The sequence below is a fragment of the Camelina sativa genome, chromosome 10 (genome assembly GCF_030686135.1).
Source record: "Camelina sativa cultivar CO46 ecotype springtype chromosome 10, ASM3068613v1".
Classification (NCBI taxonomy): domain Eukaryota; kingdom Viridiplantae; phylum Streptophyta; class Magnoliopsida; order Brassicales; family Brassicaceae; genus Camelina; species Camelina sativa.
Genome location: NC_141889.1, coordinates 24,097,570 through 24,116,655, shown reverse-complemented (window position 1 = coordinate 24,116,655; position 19,086 = coordinate 24,097,570). Strand labels below are relative to the sequence as shown.

Below are 19,086 nucleotides of genomic sequence, written 5' to 3'. Positions count from 1 at the left end.
ATCCGAGATTGAACCCCCAATCACACTTCTTATCTCCATGTGCTTGACACTTTTACCTCCAACTCACCTACTCTTAGGTCGCAACCTTCAAGCTATACCGATCTCATTCTCAGACCTCCCGTTTTCGAGTCATACTGTCCCACCCTCAAGTCTCACCCTCGGGATCTCGGTACCAGGAGAAAGGAGAACTGATAGGCTACATAGAGTGTATATACGAAGGAAGAACGAAGCTTGAGGCACACGTGCAAGAAGGAGGTTCGCACGTGTTAGTCAATTTCAATATAAAAGATTGTGAGTTTTCTGTTAGACGGTTATGTGAGTTGTATGTAACAGAGTCATATGAGACTTTGAGGGAGATGGTAATGTCTAGCTGCGTCTAGAGACCTCTATGGTTACAATTGTATCGTTACGTTTACAGATAATAAAGAAGAAGTGTTTCTTTCTTATCAATTGGTGAGTCGTGACTGAGATCGGAGTAATCGCAATTGAGGAATTAGGATTCTTGGTGAATTTGGGGATTTCGATTGAAAATTGAAGAATTGATCCGTGAAGATGGTTTTGGCAATGGGATTATCACCGGTGCGAGAGTTATCAGCGGAGGAGCAGCACGAAGCGTCACTAGCTGACATCTACGATCAATTGAGCGAGATGCAAAACTCAGGAAGTAAGATGAATGAAAGGCTTGAATCGATGAGCTCTCAGATGGGATCAAAGATTGAGTCCTTGGGAAATGATATGAAGATTCGCGATCAGAAATTGGAGGACCTTGGGAGGAAACTAGACATGATCCTCAATTCTTTACCCAGAACAGAAACAACTCGAGAGATCGGAGGACCAAGTCATGCGAGGGAACCACAATCACATGATTACCAAAATCAGGTACGTCTACTATCCTCGGAACAATGCCTTAGCAGTATTAGGCCTGGGCTTAGAGTGACTAAGCTCAAGAACGTAGAAATGACAGTTTTTGATGGAGCTGGAGTGTACAGTTGGGTTGCTCGTGTCGAGAGATTTTTTTGACTTGGTGGTTATAACGATGCAGAGAAGTTGGCATTGGTTTCAGTTAATCTCAGTGGAGAAGCCTTGAGCTGGTATAACTGGGTGGTTAATACTAGATAGTTTGAAAGTTGGTTGCAGTTTAAGTCAGCTCTAATGTTGCAATATGGGAACTTGAAGATTAGAGGGCCAAGCCAAAGCCTTTTTTGTATCCAACAAACGGGATCCATAGCTGATTACATACAACGGTTTGAGGATTTATCTTCTCAAGTGATGGGCCTTGATGAACAGAAACTTGAAGGTATATTTCTCAACAGATTGACTCCAAAAATGCAGGAACTTGTGCATATGCAAAAGCTGCGCAATTTTCCAGAGATGGTGGCAGAGACTAGAGAAATGGAGTCCACTATAATGAGGAGGGTTGTTAAGAAGGAGCTAATGTTAGCTAATAAGGAGAACAAAGAACCACATGGTCAAGATTATAGAAGTAATTCTCAATCTAACGCTAACACCTGGAAGATGAAGTCTATTATTACCGATTCTGCACAGTCTAATGAGAAGTCGGTAACAGAAGTGAGCAAAGACCTAGAAGACATAACACAAATGCAGAGCTGGATGAGAAGAGAAGAAAAGTTATTTGTTTTAAATGCAATGGACCTTGGTCAAAAGACCATAAGTGTCCAAACAGAGAACTGAGAGTGATGACAGTCTTCAATGGCTTTAAAGTGGAGGTTTTAGACGAGAACAGGGAAGAAGAGCCTAGCGTGAAACCAGTGGGTGAATGTATGGCACTCTCTTTCCAATCTTTCAGGGGGATTTCTGATCCTGCCACCACTAAAGTAAGAAGAGCCAAGCGTGGAACCAATGGGCAAAAATAACATAGTAATTATGTTGGATAGCGGTGCAACCCACAATTTCATATCCCCTGCTATAGTAAAGAAGTTGAATCTCAAATGCAGAGAGGACCCAAACTTAAATGTCACTTTGGGAACCAGCATTTTGGTGAATGGGATAGGGATTTGTGAGAAAGTTACTTTTTCTGTTCAGAACTTGGAATTCACCACTGATTTCATTGTTCTTGAATTAGGACAGATCGATGTCATACTTGGAGTTTATTGGCTTAGAACACTAGGAGATTGTAGAGTGATTTGGGAGAAGAATGAGATGTCGTTTATTCACAATGGTCAGATGGTGTCAATACGAGGAGAATCTGACCTACTCATCTCTAAAATGTCATTGAAGTCGCTGTCTGGTGGATTCACGATTCATAATAAAGGTGCTATGGTGGAGTTGTACAACCAACAAGTGAGTAAATCGAATTCAGTGCAGCTTGAGAAGGAGATTCAGACAGTTCTGAATAAATACGACAATGTTTTTGATGTTCCATCTGGCCTACCTCCAATTAGAGGAAGAGAACACTCAATTACTCTACTGCAAAGACATAACACCATCAGTGTGAGACCTTATAGGTATCCACACGCACAGAAAGAGATAATGGAAAAGATGGTCAAAGAAATGTTAGACTTTGGGATTATCATACCTAGCCACAGTCCATTCTCAAGTCCAGTACTATTAGTGAAGAAGAAGGACAAAAGTTGGAGATTTTGTGTGGATTATAGAGCTTTAAACAGAGTGACAGTACCGAATAAGTTTCCAATACCCATGATTGATCAACTATTGGATGAGTTAAATGGATCCACTGTGTTTTCTAAATTGGATTTGAGAGCTGGATACCACTAGATAAGGATGAGAGAACACGATGTGGAGAAGACTGCTTTTAGGACACATGACAGTCATTATGAATTCTTGGTTATGCCCTTTGGATTAACCAATTCCCCAACAACATTTCAATCATTGATGAACGCAATTTTCAGACCCTACTTGCGAAAGTTTATACTGGTATTTTTCGATGACATCCTAGTATACATTACCTCAATCGAAGAACATCAAGAACATTTGGGTGCAGTGTTGAAGATCTTGGAGGATAATAGACTATTCGCAAATCAGAAAAAATGTTCTTTTAGTCCGAAACAGATTGAGTACTTGGGTCATATCATATCAAGAGAAGGTGATTCTACAGATCCAGTCAAAGCAGAAGCTATGAACAAATGGAGAACACCTACATCAGTAAAAGAACTAAGAGGATTCTTGGGTTTGACTGAGTACTATAGACGATTTATTAGAGGTTATGGAGTCTTAGCCAGACCATTAACAGAATTGCTGAAGAAAGACAGTTTTGAATAGAGTACTAAAGCACAATTGGCCTTTGATAAACTAAAAAAGGCAATGTCATCTGCTCCGGTGCTATCCTTATCAGACTTAAATGAAACATTTACAGTGGAAGCGGATGCATCTGGTTATGGGTTAGGCGCAGTGCTAATGCAAAATAGAAGTTCTATCGCTTACTTCAGTCACAAATTGACTGCTAAGGAACAACTCAAACCGATTTATGAATGTGAGCTCATGGCTATAGTGTTGGCTATTCAAAATTGGAAACATTATTTGTTTGGGAGACACTTTGTGGTGCATACTGATCAAAAAAGTCTGAAATTCTTGCTAGATCAGAGGGAAGTGACAATGGATTATCAAAAGTGGCTGATCAAGTTGCTGAATTATGATTTTGAAATCATCTACAAACCTGGGATAAAGAACACTGCAGCTGACGGTTTATCAAGAATGAATCAACCTCAAGGAGTAGTTCCATCGGTTGTTTTGATGATTTTGAAATCATCTACAAACCTGGGATAAAGTACACTGCAGCTGACGGTTTATCAAGAATGAATCAACCTCAAGGAGTAGTTCCATCGGTTGTTTTGATGGCTCTTACAGTACCCACAATGTTTCAGTTGTAGGACATATATGAGGAGAATTATAAGGACAAACAGCTTCAGGAGAAAATGGAATCGTGTACAGCATCAAACGAAGAAAACAAGGACTATGCAGTGAGAAGTGGAAGACTATGGTTTAAACCGATTAGTTCTACCTAAGTCTTCTAGATTCATACCAGTTATCTTGCAGGAATATCATACTGGTCTCATGGGAGAACATTCAGGTTTATTGAAGACAGTGAAAAGAATACAACAATCATTTCATTGGGAAGGGTTGATGAAAGATGCTCAGAAGTTTCTCTCAAAGTGCGACACTTGTCACCGACATAAATACTCTACTTTGTCTCCAGCTGGGTTACTTCAACCTTTACCTCTACCTCATCAAGTTTGGGAAGACATATCTATGGATTTTGTGGAAGGCTTACCAATATCTCAAAGCAGGAATGTTATCTTGGTGGTGGTTGATAGATTGAGCAAGTATGGCCATTTCCTAAGTCTCAAAAATCCATTCTCAGCTTCTGATGTGGCTCGGTTATTCATCAGTGAAGTGGTAAGACTACATGGTTATCCAGCATCGATAGTCTCTGATAGGGGTAACACCTTTCTAAGCGCTTTTTGGAAGGATTGCTTCAAACTCTCAGGAACCAAGCTCAAGTGTAGTACCGCATTCCACCCTTAACCAGACGGCCAAACAGAGGTATTAAACAGATGCCTTGAGACTTACCTACATTGTTTTGCTTCTACTCATCCGAAGTCATGGCATAAATAGTTATCGTGGGCTGAGCTGTGGTACAACTCTTCGTATCACACAGCACTTAAAACTTCACCATTTAAGGTTGTATATGGTCATGATCCGCCTGCAATATTGCGTTTATGAAGAAAATTCAACAAAAGTTTATGAGCTGGAAGAGATGTTAAGAGAAAGGGACTTAATGCTATCACAAATAAAACATCATTTGACACACGCCCAACAGTTGATGAAGAACAACGCCGATAAATACAGGAGAGACATTGTATATGAAGTCGGTGATTGGGTGTTTTTGAAGCTAAGACCTTATAGACAGCAATCAGTGGCTAAGGGAGCTTGCCAGAAATTAGCAGCAAAGTTCTATGGTCCTTCTGAAGTGATGGAAAGGATTGGCAAAGCATCTTATCGGCTGCATTTACCGAAAGGGTTGAAGATACACCATATTTTTCATGTTTCTCAAATCAAAAAGGTTTTGGGAGACCACACTCAGGTAATTCCCTTGCCAATGTTGTTTAATGAATCAGAAGAATTGATTATTTAGCCGGAAGCAGTGTTGGGGACTCGGTACAACGATAGAGGCATCTTGGAGGCTTTAGTGCATTGGAGGGGACTTCCGGACCATGAGAATTCGTGGGAAATGTTCAGGGAGTTAGAACAACAGTTCCCAACATTAGCGCTTGAGGAAAAGCTTCATCTTGAAGGGGGGGTATTGATAAGCTACATAGAGTGTATATACGAAGGAAGAAAGAATTTTGAGGCACACGTTCAAGAAGGAGGTTCGCACGTGTTAGTCAATTTCGATATAAAAGATTGTGAGTTTTCTGTTAGACGGTTATGTGAGTTGTATGTAACAGAGTCGTATGAGACTTTGAAGGAGATGGTAATGTCTAGCTGCGTCTAAAGACCTCTCTGGTTACAATTGTATTGTTACGTTTACAAATAATAAAGAAGAAGTGTTTCTTTCTTATCAAGAACCACCATATTCTCTGCCACCCTCAGGACCGCAGTCCTTCGAGCTATCGGTATCTAGGGAACCCCGTTCCCTCAGGAAAACCCCATCTCCTCATGAGTTTTTCAGGACCCCCCGTCCTTATAGCAAACGGTCATAACATCTATAAGCATTTCTCCAACCGGGACCACCCCCCGTGATCCGCAAAACTTCTCCAACCACAATCACAACGGTTTGCACCCTCTAACCATTTGGTCTACCACAACGAAGACACCACTGGTCCAAACCATCTTGACCTCACTAGTCATTTCATCCCGATCCCACCGGTCAATACCATCCCGACCACACCGGTCCACGCCATCCTGACCCCAACGGTCCACACAATCCTGGCCGCACCCGTCAAACAAAGTCTTGACCCCTTTGGTCAACACTAAATCCCGAGATTGAACCACCATCAACCCCGTCATCCACATCTTGTCATTATGCTTATTCACACGTCCTAGACTTTATTTGCTCTCAACTCATCCACTCTCAGGTCAAAACCATTGAGCCATACCGATCTCACTCTCAGACCACCGTCCTCGAGTCATACCGTCTCACTCTTAGGTCGTCACCCTCGATATCTCGGTATCAGGGGAACCACCATCCCCTCTAGAGAACCACCATCTCCCAGGAGAACCACCATCTCCTATGCCGCTCTCAGGGCCCACCACCCCTCAAGCTATCGGTATACAGGGGAACCACCATCCCGTCAGGAGAACCACCATCTCCTTATGAGTTGTTCAGAACCCACCGTCCCTAGGGCAAACAAGTCTCGACGTCTGTAAGCACTACTTGAGAAGAATTACCTTCCGTGGTCCCCGTAAAACATCACAATATCATACCAACCACTATATTCCCTCCCAGAATATCACCACCATCGTGACCACTCTTCAGGCCAACTCTAGAACACCCCCAACCACTCAGGTGTTTACACACGCCCTTTCCAAAAATAGACAAGTTTTAACTCCAATAAACTTTCCAGTTTTAGAAACTTTCCATTTTTAGAAACTTTCTATTTATGGAAACTTTCTATTTATAGAATTTCCTACCTATTTCCTGTTCCACATGACACACAAGTCCCAAAAGAAAAATCCGTAATAAATCTCCATCTTAACTTCTCGGAAATCCATTTCCAACACATCCACTTTCACAAATCACCGCTAACAGTATTTCCTGATACCGGCGTGATCCTCCACTTTCCAACAACTTGTCAATAGCCAACTGCACTTCCCGCACATAAGCTAAAAACACTACACAACTCACAACACACAAAACAAGTTACCGTGGAATCTCATTGAAGGTTCGAAGAGGATGATACTAGAACTCCATACCACATGAAAATTGACTAACTACTCATAATCAATTCTATCAGCAACATCATTCATCAAACAACAGGAAAATAATTCCACCAATTAAATTTCCTTAAGCCACTCTAAACCATCCATTAACCCGCCCTAGAACCATAAGAGCTCTGGTACCAAACTGAAACAACCCGACCCATTTTTTTTAATAATAACAAGATAATTAAATATCCCATAATATTTAATTACAACCTAAACAATAAACCAACATCTACAACTCCAATTAACATAAACCAACCATTAACATGCACAACGGAAACATATAAAACTAACTAACATAACCAAAACACAACAATTGAGACCCTAGATCATTAGCCTCCTCAGTGCCGTGATTCCACGCTACACATTCATTACCTGCACCACAAACACAATGAGATTCGTGAGTATTACCAGAAATACTCAGTGAGGCGATCCTCCCATCTACGAGTTATACACACAAGCAAATCAAGAGTACAACCACAAACAAAACATAACAAACCATTCATTGAACATGTCACCCTATAACACATTCACCACACCTACATATCATCACACAAAACAAGTCATACAACCCAATCACTCAGATAAGCTCATGGTCACGCACTCACCTTAACAAGTGATTCACGAAAACAGCAACCAAATGAGAGGCTCTCCAATATCCAAGAACAACCAAAGTCGCTCCTACACCCAATCACAACAACAAACAAACAATGAAAACAAACTGCTAGGAAAAAACAGAAAAGAACAACCTCACAAGTGAAACCACGAAATCAAAACGAACAGTTAACTTTCTAGTCCCTCTGGTGAAAAGTAAGGCCTATACGTCCAGAAGCTTCCTACAAAATTTCAGTACAATCAGATCTCAAATGAAACCGCAATTGACCCCGAAACACCCGTTGGTCTCAATCTGCGACTGAGATGAAACGCCTCACGAAAATGCCAATATCTCCTAGAATATTAACTCAAATTCACTTTTGTACGAAAATCTCTTAGCTACAACCCTACCAAAAATCAATACCTTTTGAAACGATTTGACCAGTCGGTTCCTCCTTCTCCCAAACCCTGACAGGTCTGTTTCTCTCTTACTCTAAGGAAAACGCTTGTTCTCCTTCTCTTTCTCCTTTACACCAAATAACCAGGAGGTATTCCTCTTCCTCTCCCTCTTTCTGAGCATCCAGCAGCGACAAATCTCTATTAATGAAGAGAAGAGAAGCGTGATCCTTCCAAAGAAGAATTAGGGGCCTCTTTGGTTTAATTTAATTAAACCAGAAAATAGCTAAACCAATAATTAATTAAACCATTCTTTTGGTTAATCAGTAAATCGATCAGGTTAATAAACCAACAGTGATTAAACCAAATCCACTTCAATTGCCGATATAAAAATTTAATATTCATATTTTTCGGGACACGAACGTTACAATATGAAATTATGATAAATTAAGTAAAGTACTACATAAACTTTATACTTCTATCTATTACAATTTCTTTTATTAGAATAAAGTTTTCATGCTAATAATTATCAACAATATTTTTTTATCCAGTTTCCTCGCCATCAGAAAGTGAAGAAGATTCAGGAACAACCTCAGCGGAGATATGCATGGAAGGCTTAGAGGGAATTTCAAGAGCATCTAAGCTTCCTTCCATCATTTCGACGACTTTGTTCATTGGTGGACGATCTGATGGACATGGTTGGATACACCAAAGTCCTACCACAATCATCTTCTTTGCAGTCTCTTTTTCTTCTTTGGTTATTTCATCACCAAATACCCATGTTTGCTCTCCATCTTCAAGATCCTTATAGATCCAATCAGGAAAGTAAGTCGAACTAGCATCATGGTCAATAGTTTCTACTATTTCTTTGTTCCTTGCTCCAATCATGTCCATGACCAACATCCCATAGCTATATATACATCTGACTTATGTGAGACTCTGCCATACATTCGTGAGAACACCTCCGGTGCAATGTAACCGATAGTTCCTCTTGCGTTTATTAGTGACAAAATGCTTTCTCTCTTCTCGCAAAGCTTAGCGAGGCCAAAGTCTGAGACTTTAGGGCAAAGATTTTCATCTAACAAAATTTTCTGAGGTTTGATGTCGAAATGCACAATTCTTGTTTTGCAACCATAGTGCAAGTATTCCAATCCCCGAGCAATGCCTAGCGTGATTCCGTATAGTATTTTCACATCTAGAGTCAATGATTCTTTTCTAGACATAAACTGATCCAGAGACCCATTCTCCAAAAACTCATACACAATCTCTCTTTTCGACCCTTCATGGCAGAAACCGAGCAAAGAAACAATGTTTATATGAGATGTTTGGCTCATGCTGGTGACTTCATTAATGAAATCTTCACCACTTCCATTCAAGTCCTTCAAGACCTTTACTGCAACCTTCTGATCATTAGAAAGGTTTCCTCCATAAACAGTTCCAAATCCTCCTTTCTCAACTCTGTGTGAAAATGACTTTGTAATGTTCTTCAATTCTGCATAAGTGTATTGTTTCAGAAATACGTTGAACATGACGAAACTATTTTTCTTTCTATTTTTACTCTTTATCTCACGTATCGACAAGATCAGGACAACAAAAAAAGTGACCAGCCCAATTGCAGAACAAACGGCTATGAGGATTATCTCCAGAAGATGTGGCTTGCCTTTTAAAAACCGCGAGGTTACACGATTTGGTGTTAAGTCTGGTGATACTCGAGGATATGGATTAGGCGCGGCCAGATTACCATCAGAATGATTCTGCTTGAGAATCTCTACACCATTCAGAAGAGCCTCACAATACGATGCACCAGTGTCCATGTAAGGATGCAACTCAAGTCGTAGATCAGGTCTCAACCCATTTTTGGAACCAACAAACACACTGAAATCTAGATACATCGGAATACGAGAACCACCGCTCAACTGAATCACGTCCACCTCCTTCTTAGCAATCTGATGTCCGATGAAGATGGAGAAGACGCGTTGATTTACTTTGTTCACTTGCGGTATTGTCTCACAGAAATGAAGCCTCACGAGGTAGTTAAACTCAGCGTCGACTGTAAAAAGCCATGTCATGTTGAAATTCAGGTTTAGCATAGGGTTCCCGATGTTCCCCATTTGGCGCGACGTGGCATACACATCCTCCGAGCCAACATACGCCGGAGTTTTCTTGGTGTAGTTGATTTTTACACCTGGAATGGTCACATGCATTGCCTGATCTCCTAAATAATTATCAGAAAGCCACGGTCGGAACATTCCCGAATCATCGACCTCATCCACCATTTGTCCGCCTACATTAATCCGGTGAACGGTCTCGAAAGCCGTCGAGTTGTCTATCTCAAAGTCGATGTTGTTGCTACCGACGTTTCTATCATGTCATCAAACCCTCCCTTTGAGTAAAATCGTTCAGGCATGGAGACGATCCCGATTCCGTTAACGAAACCAAACGAATTCGGAGACGGCGTGAAGGTGAGAATCAGACTCAGGTTAACCGGAATGATAAACTCTTTGACCAAAAATGTTGAAACCGGTTTTAAAGCTTCTAACGTTAAAGAGGCGCTGAAGTTTCGCAGGAGAGTGTAACCATTGACGGTGAGGGAGAAAACGAATTTATTGGCGTCCAAGTTGGATCCGTATTGGGTCGGGTAAAAGTATAAACGGAGAAATTTTAATCCCGGAGTACTGACTGGAAAAGTGTAGGTGAACTCAGATCGGAATATTCGAACTTTCATGTACGGAACCCAAGGAATCTCTGATTCTTGGTCTGAAGTGAACGAAGCGTTGATTGAATTCGACGACATGAATTTGGGATTCTCCGCCTTCCACTTCTGGCCACTGCTATCAACATTGTCGAAACTATCGCCGCAGTTGATGTAAAAGACATCGTCTGGCTTGTATGCCGCCACAGCTCCTACTCCTCTCCCGGTGACGGAAACGAGAACAGAGAAAACAAACAAAACGTAACAGATCATGGTATTTTTTAAAATAAGTTACGTAGAAGGTGAAGAAGATAAGAGATGAGTGTGCATAACTTAAGCTCAAGCCATGGATGAGGAGTTAGTCAATGGGTCAACTGTTGACTGTCAAAGCCAAAAAAAAATAATGTTTCCAAGAAATTTCTTACAAAAAAAAAAACACTAACTCGCCAAGGAAAAGACTCTGTCGCTCAAATCTGATATATGCTATTGCTACCTTAAAACCCAAATAAAGACTACTCCATTCTTATCTGTTTGCAATCTTTGAGCTCCTTTGATGGAACAACAAGTATATTTAGAACTTTTGGCTTTATAGAGTCTCATTCTTTGGAGTGACACCCCTTCATCGCCAGAGTTCTCATAGAGATTAACTCCACCACTCTCATCAAAATTTGAGTAAACTCACTGTCATCATTGAATCTGAACGTTATACTGCCTATTACCTCAACCATGGAGAAAGTATCATTACCTTTACATATCAATACTGTTCCTCCTACAATCCTCTTCAAAATGGTAAACCATGCATTATCATTTAGAGGTTATATGGTGAGTGCAGTGCAGCAGTGAGTTACTTAAACTCATTCATCCTTTGGATATAAATCATTAACATAAAGTGGCATCAGGATGAGAGTGAGCCAAGTCACCTTCTGAGTTGAACCTATACGTTTCTCCTAACCTCTGTTATACTTTTCTTCACCAAGGGTCCAAGACTCAGATAATTAATCTCCTTCCTATTTTTACCAGTTGCGGTATTGGTTTCAGTTTCAGTTCTGACGGTAACGGCACAGACGTAGCACTTCACAATTTTATAGCAATGGAAGATTTTACACACAGCTCAAAAGCAGAGCTAGCCACTGTTGATGTCCGAATCCGTCCAATTAAAGTATTTTAATTCGGTGTTTAGAGGGTCGAAGTTCTCTTTATTATATGAGAAAAGGTTGGACTACAATCGATAAAGACGAGCAAGAAAAAAAAAAAAAGAGAAACAATTGACGAATTGCAAGCTCGTCGAATCTATACTTCGAGAACCTGTTCTCTCGTATCAATACTCTCTCCGTTTTTCCGTCCCTCACTCGTATGCCGTACAATCACTATTTATAAATTATTGTGTCGGTTCGTCATCCGAAAAGACAAAATAGCCCTCTCGGCCTATTAATTCTTTTGGGCTTTTTCTGGGCTGGGCTTATTGTTGAGGTGAAATCCACCCCTAACAGCCACTTACAGAGCCAATTACGATTTTCTCCCTAAGTTTAACGGGCCTTTGTAACAACCCCTCACGTGCCAGATCACTTAAACCCTGAACTCAAAACCCCTCAATTTGGCTTAGAAGGTCTCTCTCACACACTAGCTTAAAACAGTTCGAGCTCCTTGATGAATCTAAAACCTTCGGTTCGACTACAAATTCAAGGATGTAGATTCTTCGTTCACAAACTTCATATCTGAGTAGGCATAAATGTTTCCTTGGTTCGTACGACTCGATGTGCATAGGCATAGCTTTCCAATCTAAGTTAATTGGTCAAAATTCGAGGTCTTTGGGCCATTGGAGGGACTTCTCCAACCAAATTGTTTACAAAATTTTTGTTATTACTGTCGTATAACCAAGACCTTTAATTAGTGTCACCAAGATTTGTAACCTAGTGAATTTATTCTTGTGTCGTTGTTGCAGCACCATCTCGATTATGATTCTAAATCGTATACTACACGTTACTGAGAAAAAAAAAGACTTTGGATTTAACAGGGAAAAAATCATTCATACTCCTCATAATTGAAGTTCAAAGTCATGGGTGGTGATGAATGAGTGTTATGGGTCAACCATTGACTGACAAAGCAAAAGAAATATTGTTTGGAAGAAAATTCTGATATCTTCACTTCTCTTTATTTTTAAAGTTTATGTTGTAATTATAAACCAATAAGATAATCAGTACAGCTAACGCATATCAAATGGGGCCATTATTCACGTTTTGTTAAGCAGCTTGCATAGGCTATGACAATGAATAGTCCATTCAAATAAATCGTAAGTGGTTGAAATTGGTGGACAAAAATGTGATGGAACAATATGTATCTTACTCTTTTGGCACAATGCTTAAGCTGAATTTAAAAAAAAAAAAAAACCACAGCTATGGGTGAGATACTTAAGATCAATAATCTTTAGAATAAGACCCAAAATTTAATTGTCAGAAAAAAAAGACCCAAAATTTTTATATTTTTAAACCCTAATTCTCCTAAAGAACAAGACGATGATTAACAACTTTCTTATGAATTGTCATTAAATAATTTACATATCCCTTTTTCACGACACTTCGATTACCGTTAAAACCGACGAGATCGATGGATGTTCGCACGCCCCGGCCATGGCTACTCCAAGGAGGCAACTGAATCTTCGCACGACCAATCACAACAGTTCCGTTGGATGTTCCAGGATCTCTATAGGAGAATCCTCTAAGCAATTCTATGTAAAGATACGGTGCGGGAAAATCTAAAGGAATCACCATTCTTTGGTTAACCACAAAGGAATCCTTCACCACTTTTGTTCCGTGTTGTTTGGTCTCGTCTACCCATGCCTTGATGAAATAGTAGTTAGGGCCATAGTATGGTTTTAAAACATCTCTTTCATCCATTGCGAATGCTTCAAAGATGTACACTTCTAACTCTGTTTTTACGTCATGATCACGAATCAAGATCTGTTTCGTTTCGGCTCCTTTCTCCAAGTTCATCATCAAGAAAAGTAATATACGATCTGGTGTCTTAGGGTTTGAAAGTAATATATTTATTATCTATAAAGGCGTTATCCTTAAGATAAAAAATATATATAGGATTAGTACTTAACAAAAAAAATATATATATCTTTTCGCGAGGCTATTAGCTAAAATTTTTTTGTTGATTGTCCACAAATATTATTCTATATATGTTCTAAAAGGATATTCATAAGATTTTTGTCAATGCCATAGATTTAAGAAAAATAATAATTAAAACAGGAAAAAATGGATGGGAGATTTGCCCCCAGGAAAAAAAAATAATAGTTGAAAACAAAATATTAAGAGAAAATCCTTAGATTTTTATTGTATACTGTTTTTAATCAACATCTACATACATCTTCAATATCAACACAATCAATATAAACATATTAATTAAGCAAAAAATAATATGGCTCATAGAAAAGATATCTATCTATATATACAAAGATAACTTTTCTCTCTTCTCCTTCCTCCACATCAGCATCCACATAAACAATGCTATATTTCTTTTTATTAAAATTTATTTTTTGAAATATTTATTCATTGCATATTTATTACTTATAATTAATAATAGTAAAAATAAATTTTAAAAACAAATTAAGTAAAATTAATGAAATTTAAAATAGCAAAAACAATAAGGTAATATAAATTTGTTTTATTAAATAATGAAATAATAACTATATAAAATGAATTAAGTAACAGAAATGAAAATTTTCAAATAGTAAAAATAACACTATGAATTTGTTAGTAATAATATTATTATTCAAATTTTAACCAAAAAATGATCATATTGCAAAATTTATAATGTGTTAATGAGTTTTAGAATGGAAGTAAGATTGTAATGCATGGTGGAGTAAAAAGCCAATATACGTAATTATATTTATAAAATTCTAAACATATACATAAAATTAAAGTGAAACATTAGTTTCTAAGAAACATATACTACAAAGATTTATTATTAAATTTCACTTAAAGAAAAACAAAAGATTAATTACTCAAGTAAACTTAAAAGTTTTGATAAAAAATGAAGACATTGTAAGGGTCACACTTTTTTTTGGGAAAACTATAATAAAGACTCTTGAAAAAATAATTCATTTAAAAAAAACATAGAAAAAGTGATACGTAAGCCGTTACAAAAAGTGACATGTAATATGTGTAGCATATCTCAGAAGACATATTATCAACTGGAACTACAATTGTATAACATGATAATAAAGTGAAATATAAAACAAGATTTCATCAAGATTGATTTTAACCAAAACATTGGGAGAAACAATATTTTTAAAGTACACTATGTTTGACAAGACGAAACTGAGATTGCATCATAAAATTAACATATGAAGTTTTAGAAAAATATGTAATTTGGATTAGTGAACGGATATTCATTGTCGAGTTTAACCGTTTCACCATCTAAACATTCTTAATTTGGCGGAAATTCTATTATGACAGGTGATGCACTTGGACAACTCTGTTATAGCTACCCTTTTATAGCGACATAACACTAAAAATTTTCATAGTTTTTTATAATTTTATATTATACTTGTTTAAGTTTCTTTAATTTTTAATATACATGATGCAATGTTATATATATATAGTGTATAGACAATAAAAAATTATGTTATTGAATTGTGATTTTGTATAGATATTTCCATTATGTAATTAAGGAAAGTAAGATATTATGGTTAGATTTTATTACAAATACTTTATTTAACATTTACTCAAATAACAAAAAATTAATTATATAAATATTACAAATAAAAAGTTAGAATACAAAATATATTTCAAAAATGTTAATATAGATCTTAGCATATCTGTACGTGATAGAAAGATATATAAATTTGAGTTAGCTAATTATTATTTTAATTTAAACTGCTATTGTTTGTTTGCCAGCTAATTTAAACTGGCAAAGACTGTATAGTCCCAACCGTATATTGTAAGTACAATAATGTTTTTATTCAACAATTATACATACACAAAATATATAACCCTAACCAGAAATGTAATACACTTGTTTATCAATCCATCAAATCTACCGTGCTTTAGGTTCTCCCCAACTTGAACCACTCCTTTCATTACCAACCTGAGGAACAGAGTCACTGGCTGCGGTCGATTTCGCTTCCTCTCCTCTAGTCCTACTAAACAAGTCATCTTCTCCGTCGGTAGTTGTACCAACCTCACCAAGAGGCATTAGATCTAGAGACTCCACATTGTCATTCTTCTTATCAGTCTGATGAAGCTGAAGCGCAAACTCAAGCGCCCAAACGACTTCGTTCATCGATGGCCGTTCAATACCGCGATCTTGAACACATCTTACAGCTATCTCACAAAACTTCTCCAATGATACCGAAGTGATATCGACACTTAGATCTTGGTCAATGATCTGATCAACAGTTCCTTTCTCGTAGTTTTCCTTTACCCATCGGATCAAATCCGCTTGCTCTAGTGGATCACTTTGCATTTTGATCGGTCTACAGCACAAAACCTCGAACAGAACAACTCCAAAGGAGTACACGTCAGATTTTTCGGTCAAGACTTGACGGCGAAAGTACTCAGGGTCCAAATAACCAAGCGTTCCTCTGACGACGGTGGAGACATGCGTTTGAGAAGCACTTGTAGGACCGACTCTTGATAAACCAAAGTCAGATACTTTAGCAACGAAGTTCTCATCAAGAAGTATGTTTGTAGTTTTGATGTCTCGATGTATGATCGTGTGCTTCGCGCCAGTATGGAGATATTGTAGTCCACGAGCGGCTCCAATGCAGATCTCTAGTCTACGTTTCCACGACAATGGAGGATCAGAGAACTTATCCCTCTTGTAGAGATGGTCCCTAACTGTACCATGTTGCATATACTCATAAACAAGCACCATTTCGTTTTCGTCGCTGCAGTATCCGATTAGAGAGACTAGATGAACATGTCTGAGCTTAGTGAGCATCCCAACCTCTGTTTCGAACTCTTTGGCACCTTGGTTTGATGTAATATCCAGCCGTTTAACCGCAACAAGCGTGGCTCCACCATCTATTCGTCCTTTGTAGACAGTACCAAACCCGCCTACTCCAACAACTAGCTTGTCCTCAAAATCATTTGTGGCAGATTTGATTTCGGAGATGGAGAACCTACGACAGAGATCCGATGGGAGTGATGTGGCCAATTTTGTTTTCGTGGTATGCACTCCAAACTCGTTGCACCTCTTCTTCTTCTTCTTCTTCTTCCTCATTATAATAACAACAACACCAACAACAAACATTGCTAATACAATCGAAGAACCAACCACTCCAAGTATAATCACCAAAACATTTGACTTCTTATTACCTTTTTGAATCTGCGGCGTTACACTGTTTGGTGATACCAGAGGATCTGGATTAGGTCCGGCGAGGTTACCATTAGGATCAATCAGCTTGAGAATCTCAACACCATTCAAAATAGCATCATAGTACTTTGGATTAACGCTTCTCAACGGATGCAAGTCAAGCCTTAGATCATGTCTCACACCACTTCCCGAACCAACAATCACATTATAATCAAGATACATCGGAATCCAAGAACCACCGCTCAACCTAAACACGTCCATCTCAAGAGTAACAATCTGATTGTCGATAAAGATTGAGAAGACACGTTGACCCGCTTTGTTCACTTCAAGTAGAGTCTCACAAAAATGAAGCCTCACAAGGTAGTTAAACCCGGCGTCAACGTTGAATAACCAAGTTAGGTTAAAATTCAAGTTTAGCTCAGGGTGATCTGCGTTCCCCATTGAACGTGACGTGGCGTACACGTCTTCCGGCGCAACGTACGCAGGAGTTTTCACCGTGTAGTTAATCTTTATATCTCGTACCATCGGAGTGGTTCCTGAGTTTTGATTGAGCACGACCTCATCATCAGAGAGCCATCGTCGGAACATACCCGAATCTCCGACGGTTCGTCCCCCTACGTTTAACCGGTAAACCGTCTCGAAAGCAGTTGAGTTTTCTATATAAAAGTCAACGGAGCTACCAACGTTTGTTATAACGTCGTCAAATCCACCCTTAGTGTAAAGCCGTTGAGGCATGGAGACGATCTCGATCCCGTTGATGAAAGCTAACGAATTCGTAGACGGCGTGAACGTGAGATTTAACGTTCGGTTAACGGGAATTATAAACTCTTTGATTATAATAAACTCTGTTTTGGTTTTAGAAGCTTTTACCGTTAAGTCAGCGCTGAAGTTGTTCAAGAGAGTGAAGCCGTTGACTTTGACGGAAAAGAAGGAATTGACGGCGTCGAAGTTGGATCCGTATCGGGTCGGATAAAAGTATAACCGGAGATATTTCGAGCCGGGAGTAGTGACTTGGAAAGTGTAGGTGAACTGAGATAGGAATATTCTAGCTTTCATGTATGGGATCTGAGAAACACCTGATTCTTGGTATGAGGCTTCTGAAGTGAACGAAGCGTTGACTAAATTAGACGACATGGTTTTGGGATCTTCAACCGTCCAGTTCCGGCCAGTATCGTCGAGGTTGTTGGAAGTATCGCCGCAGTTGAAGAGAAAGACATCAGCTGGCTTGTATGGCGCCTTGGCTCCTTGTCCTCCTACGGTGGTGGTTGAAATGAGAATAGAGAATATTAACAAAACGTGACGAATCATTGTGATTGAAGTTATAAAAAAAAAAAAAAAAGAGAAAGTTTAAACAAAAAAAGAAGAGAATATATGTTTGGTGTAGCTAGTTTGGTGTTTCATGGTTTGAAGTTCAAACTTTGAACTTTGAAAGTCTTAGACATATACGTATATATATAGAGTATTTCCTTCCTCTTTTATTATTAACTACGTAGTACGTACCTTAGCCCACAATATTATTTTGCAAAACAAAAAAAAACAATTTTGATTGTATTTAGGGCAATTGTCATGGATACAATGATTTTAAGTTTTTGGGTCAAAAATACCACAAGCCCCAACAATTTCCAGTTCTAACATTTGTCATTAAACAATTTGACAAGATTACCCTTACATCAAAACACTCGCCTATTTGCTTCATCTGTTCGTCTCACCGTTTCACATTCTCTTTGATTCACCGTACGTCCTCCTTGTCTCACCTCGCCGTGCACTCTCCTCGCCTCGCCTTGCTTCGTCGTTTTGCGTTTTAATCTGTGATAACAGATCTCAACAGCGACTGCGACGATCTCAAATCATGATGTGTCTTCGTTAAATTTGCACACTGCGAGATCTTTGTGTCCGCTTCAAATGTTGTACTCTCAGATGGCTCAAGCCTCCTAATGAGCATAGAAAACAACACCGTATATGCTGGTTATCCTTCATCATATTTGAGATCGGGTCGGTGATCTCAGACTCAAGCTTGTGTTGAGCTTGCTGGGACTCAGCTTGGAGTAGTGTTTCCAAATGAAAAACAATCTCGGTATCGTTGGATGGAAGTATCAAAGCTATTCGAGAGGTAAATTTTATTTTTAATGTCATTAATCTTAATTTCTGAGATCCTTATCTCTTAAGTCTTGAAATTTTGA

General features: G+C 38.7%; 2 protein-coding genes and 1 pseudogene across 3 annotated transcripts; all 3 read right to left on the bottom strand.

The window, feature by feature from the left end:
* Positions 1-8,271: 8,271 nt before the first annotated feature.
* On the bottom strand, positions 8,272-11,561 carry LOC104719561 (putative receptor-like protein kinase At5g39030 pseudogene; annotated as a pseudogene). Its single transcript, XR_015568169.1, has one exon. The product of XR_015568169.1 is annotated as a putative receptor-like protein kinase At5g39030 pseudogene (transcript).
* Positions 11,562-12,954: 1,393 nt separating this feature from the next.
* LOC147937272 (uncharacterized) lies at positions 12,955-13,764 on the bottom strand. The gene has a single exon (XM_087470568.1). It carries the CDS (start codon positions 13,576-13,578, stop codon positions 13,084-13,086), a length of 495 nt encoding a protein of 164 aa, XP_087326694.1. The 5' UTR covers positions 13,579-13,764; the 3' UTR covers positions 12,955-13,083.
* A 1,686-nt stretch (positions 13,765-15,450) lies between these two features.
* LOC104719562 (putative receptor-like protein kinase At5g39000) lies at positions 15,451-18,327 on the bottom strand. Its single transcript, XM_087469400.1, has one exon. It carries the CDS (start codon positions 18,212-18,214, stop codon positions 15,626-15,628), a length of 2,589 nt encoding a protein of 862 aa, XP_087325526.1. The 5' UTR covers positions 18,215-18,327; the 3' UTR covers positions 15,451-15,625.
* Between the last annotated feature and the right edge of the window lie 759 nt (positions 18,328-19,086).

Excerpts from the sequence above, each read along its gene's own strand:
- LOC104719562 (XM_087469400.1), bottom strand. The coding sequence starts at position 18,214 with ATGATTCGTCACGTTTTGTTAATATTCTCTATTCTCATTTCAACCACC.
- LOC147937272 (XM_087470568.1), bottom strand. The coding sequence starts at position 13,578 with ATGATGAACTTGGAGAAAGGAGCCGAAACGAAACAGATCTTGATTCGT.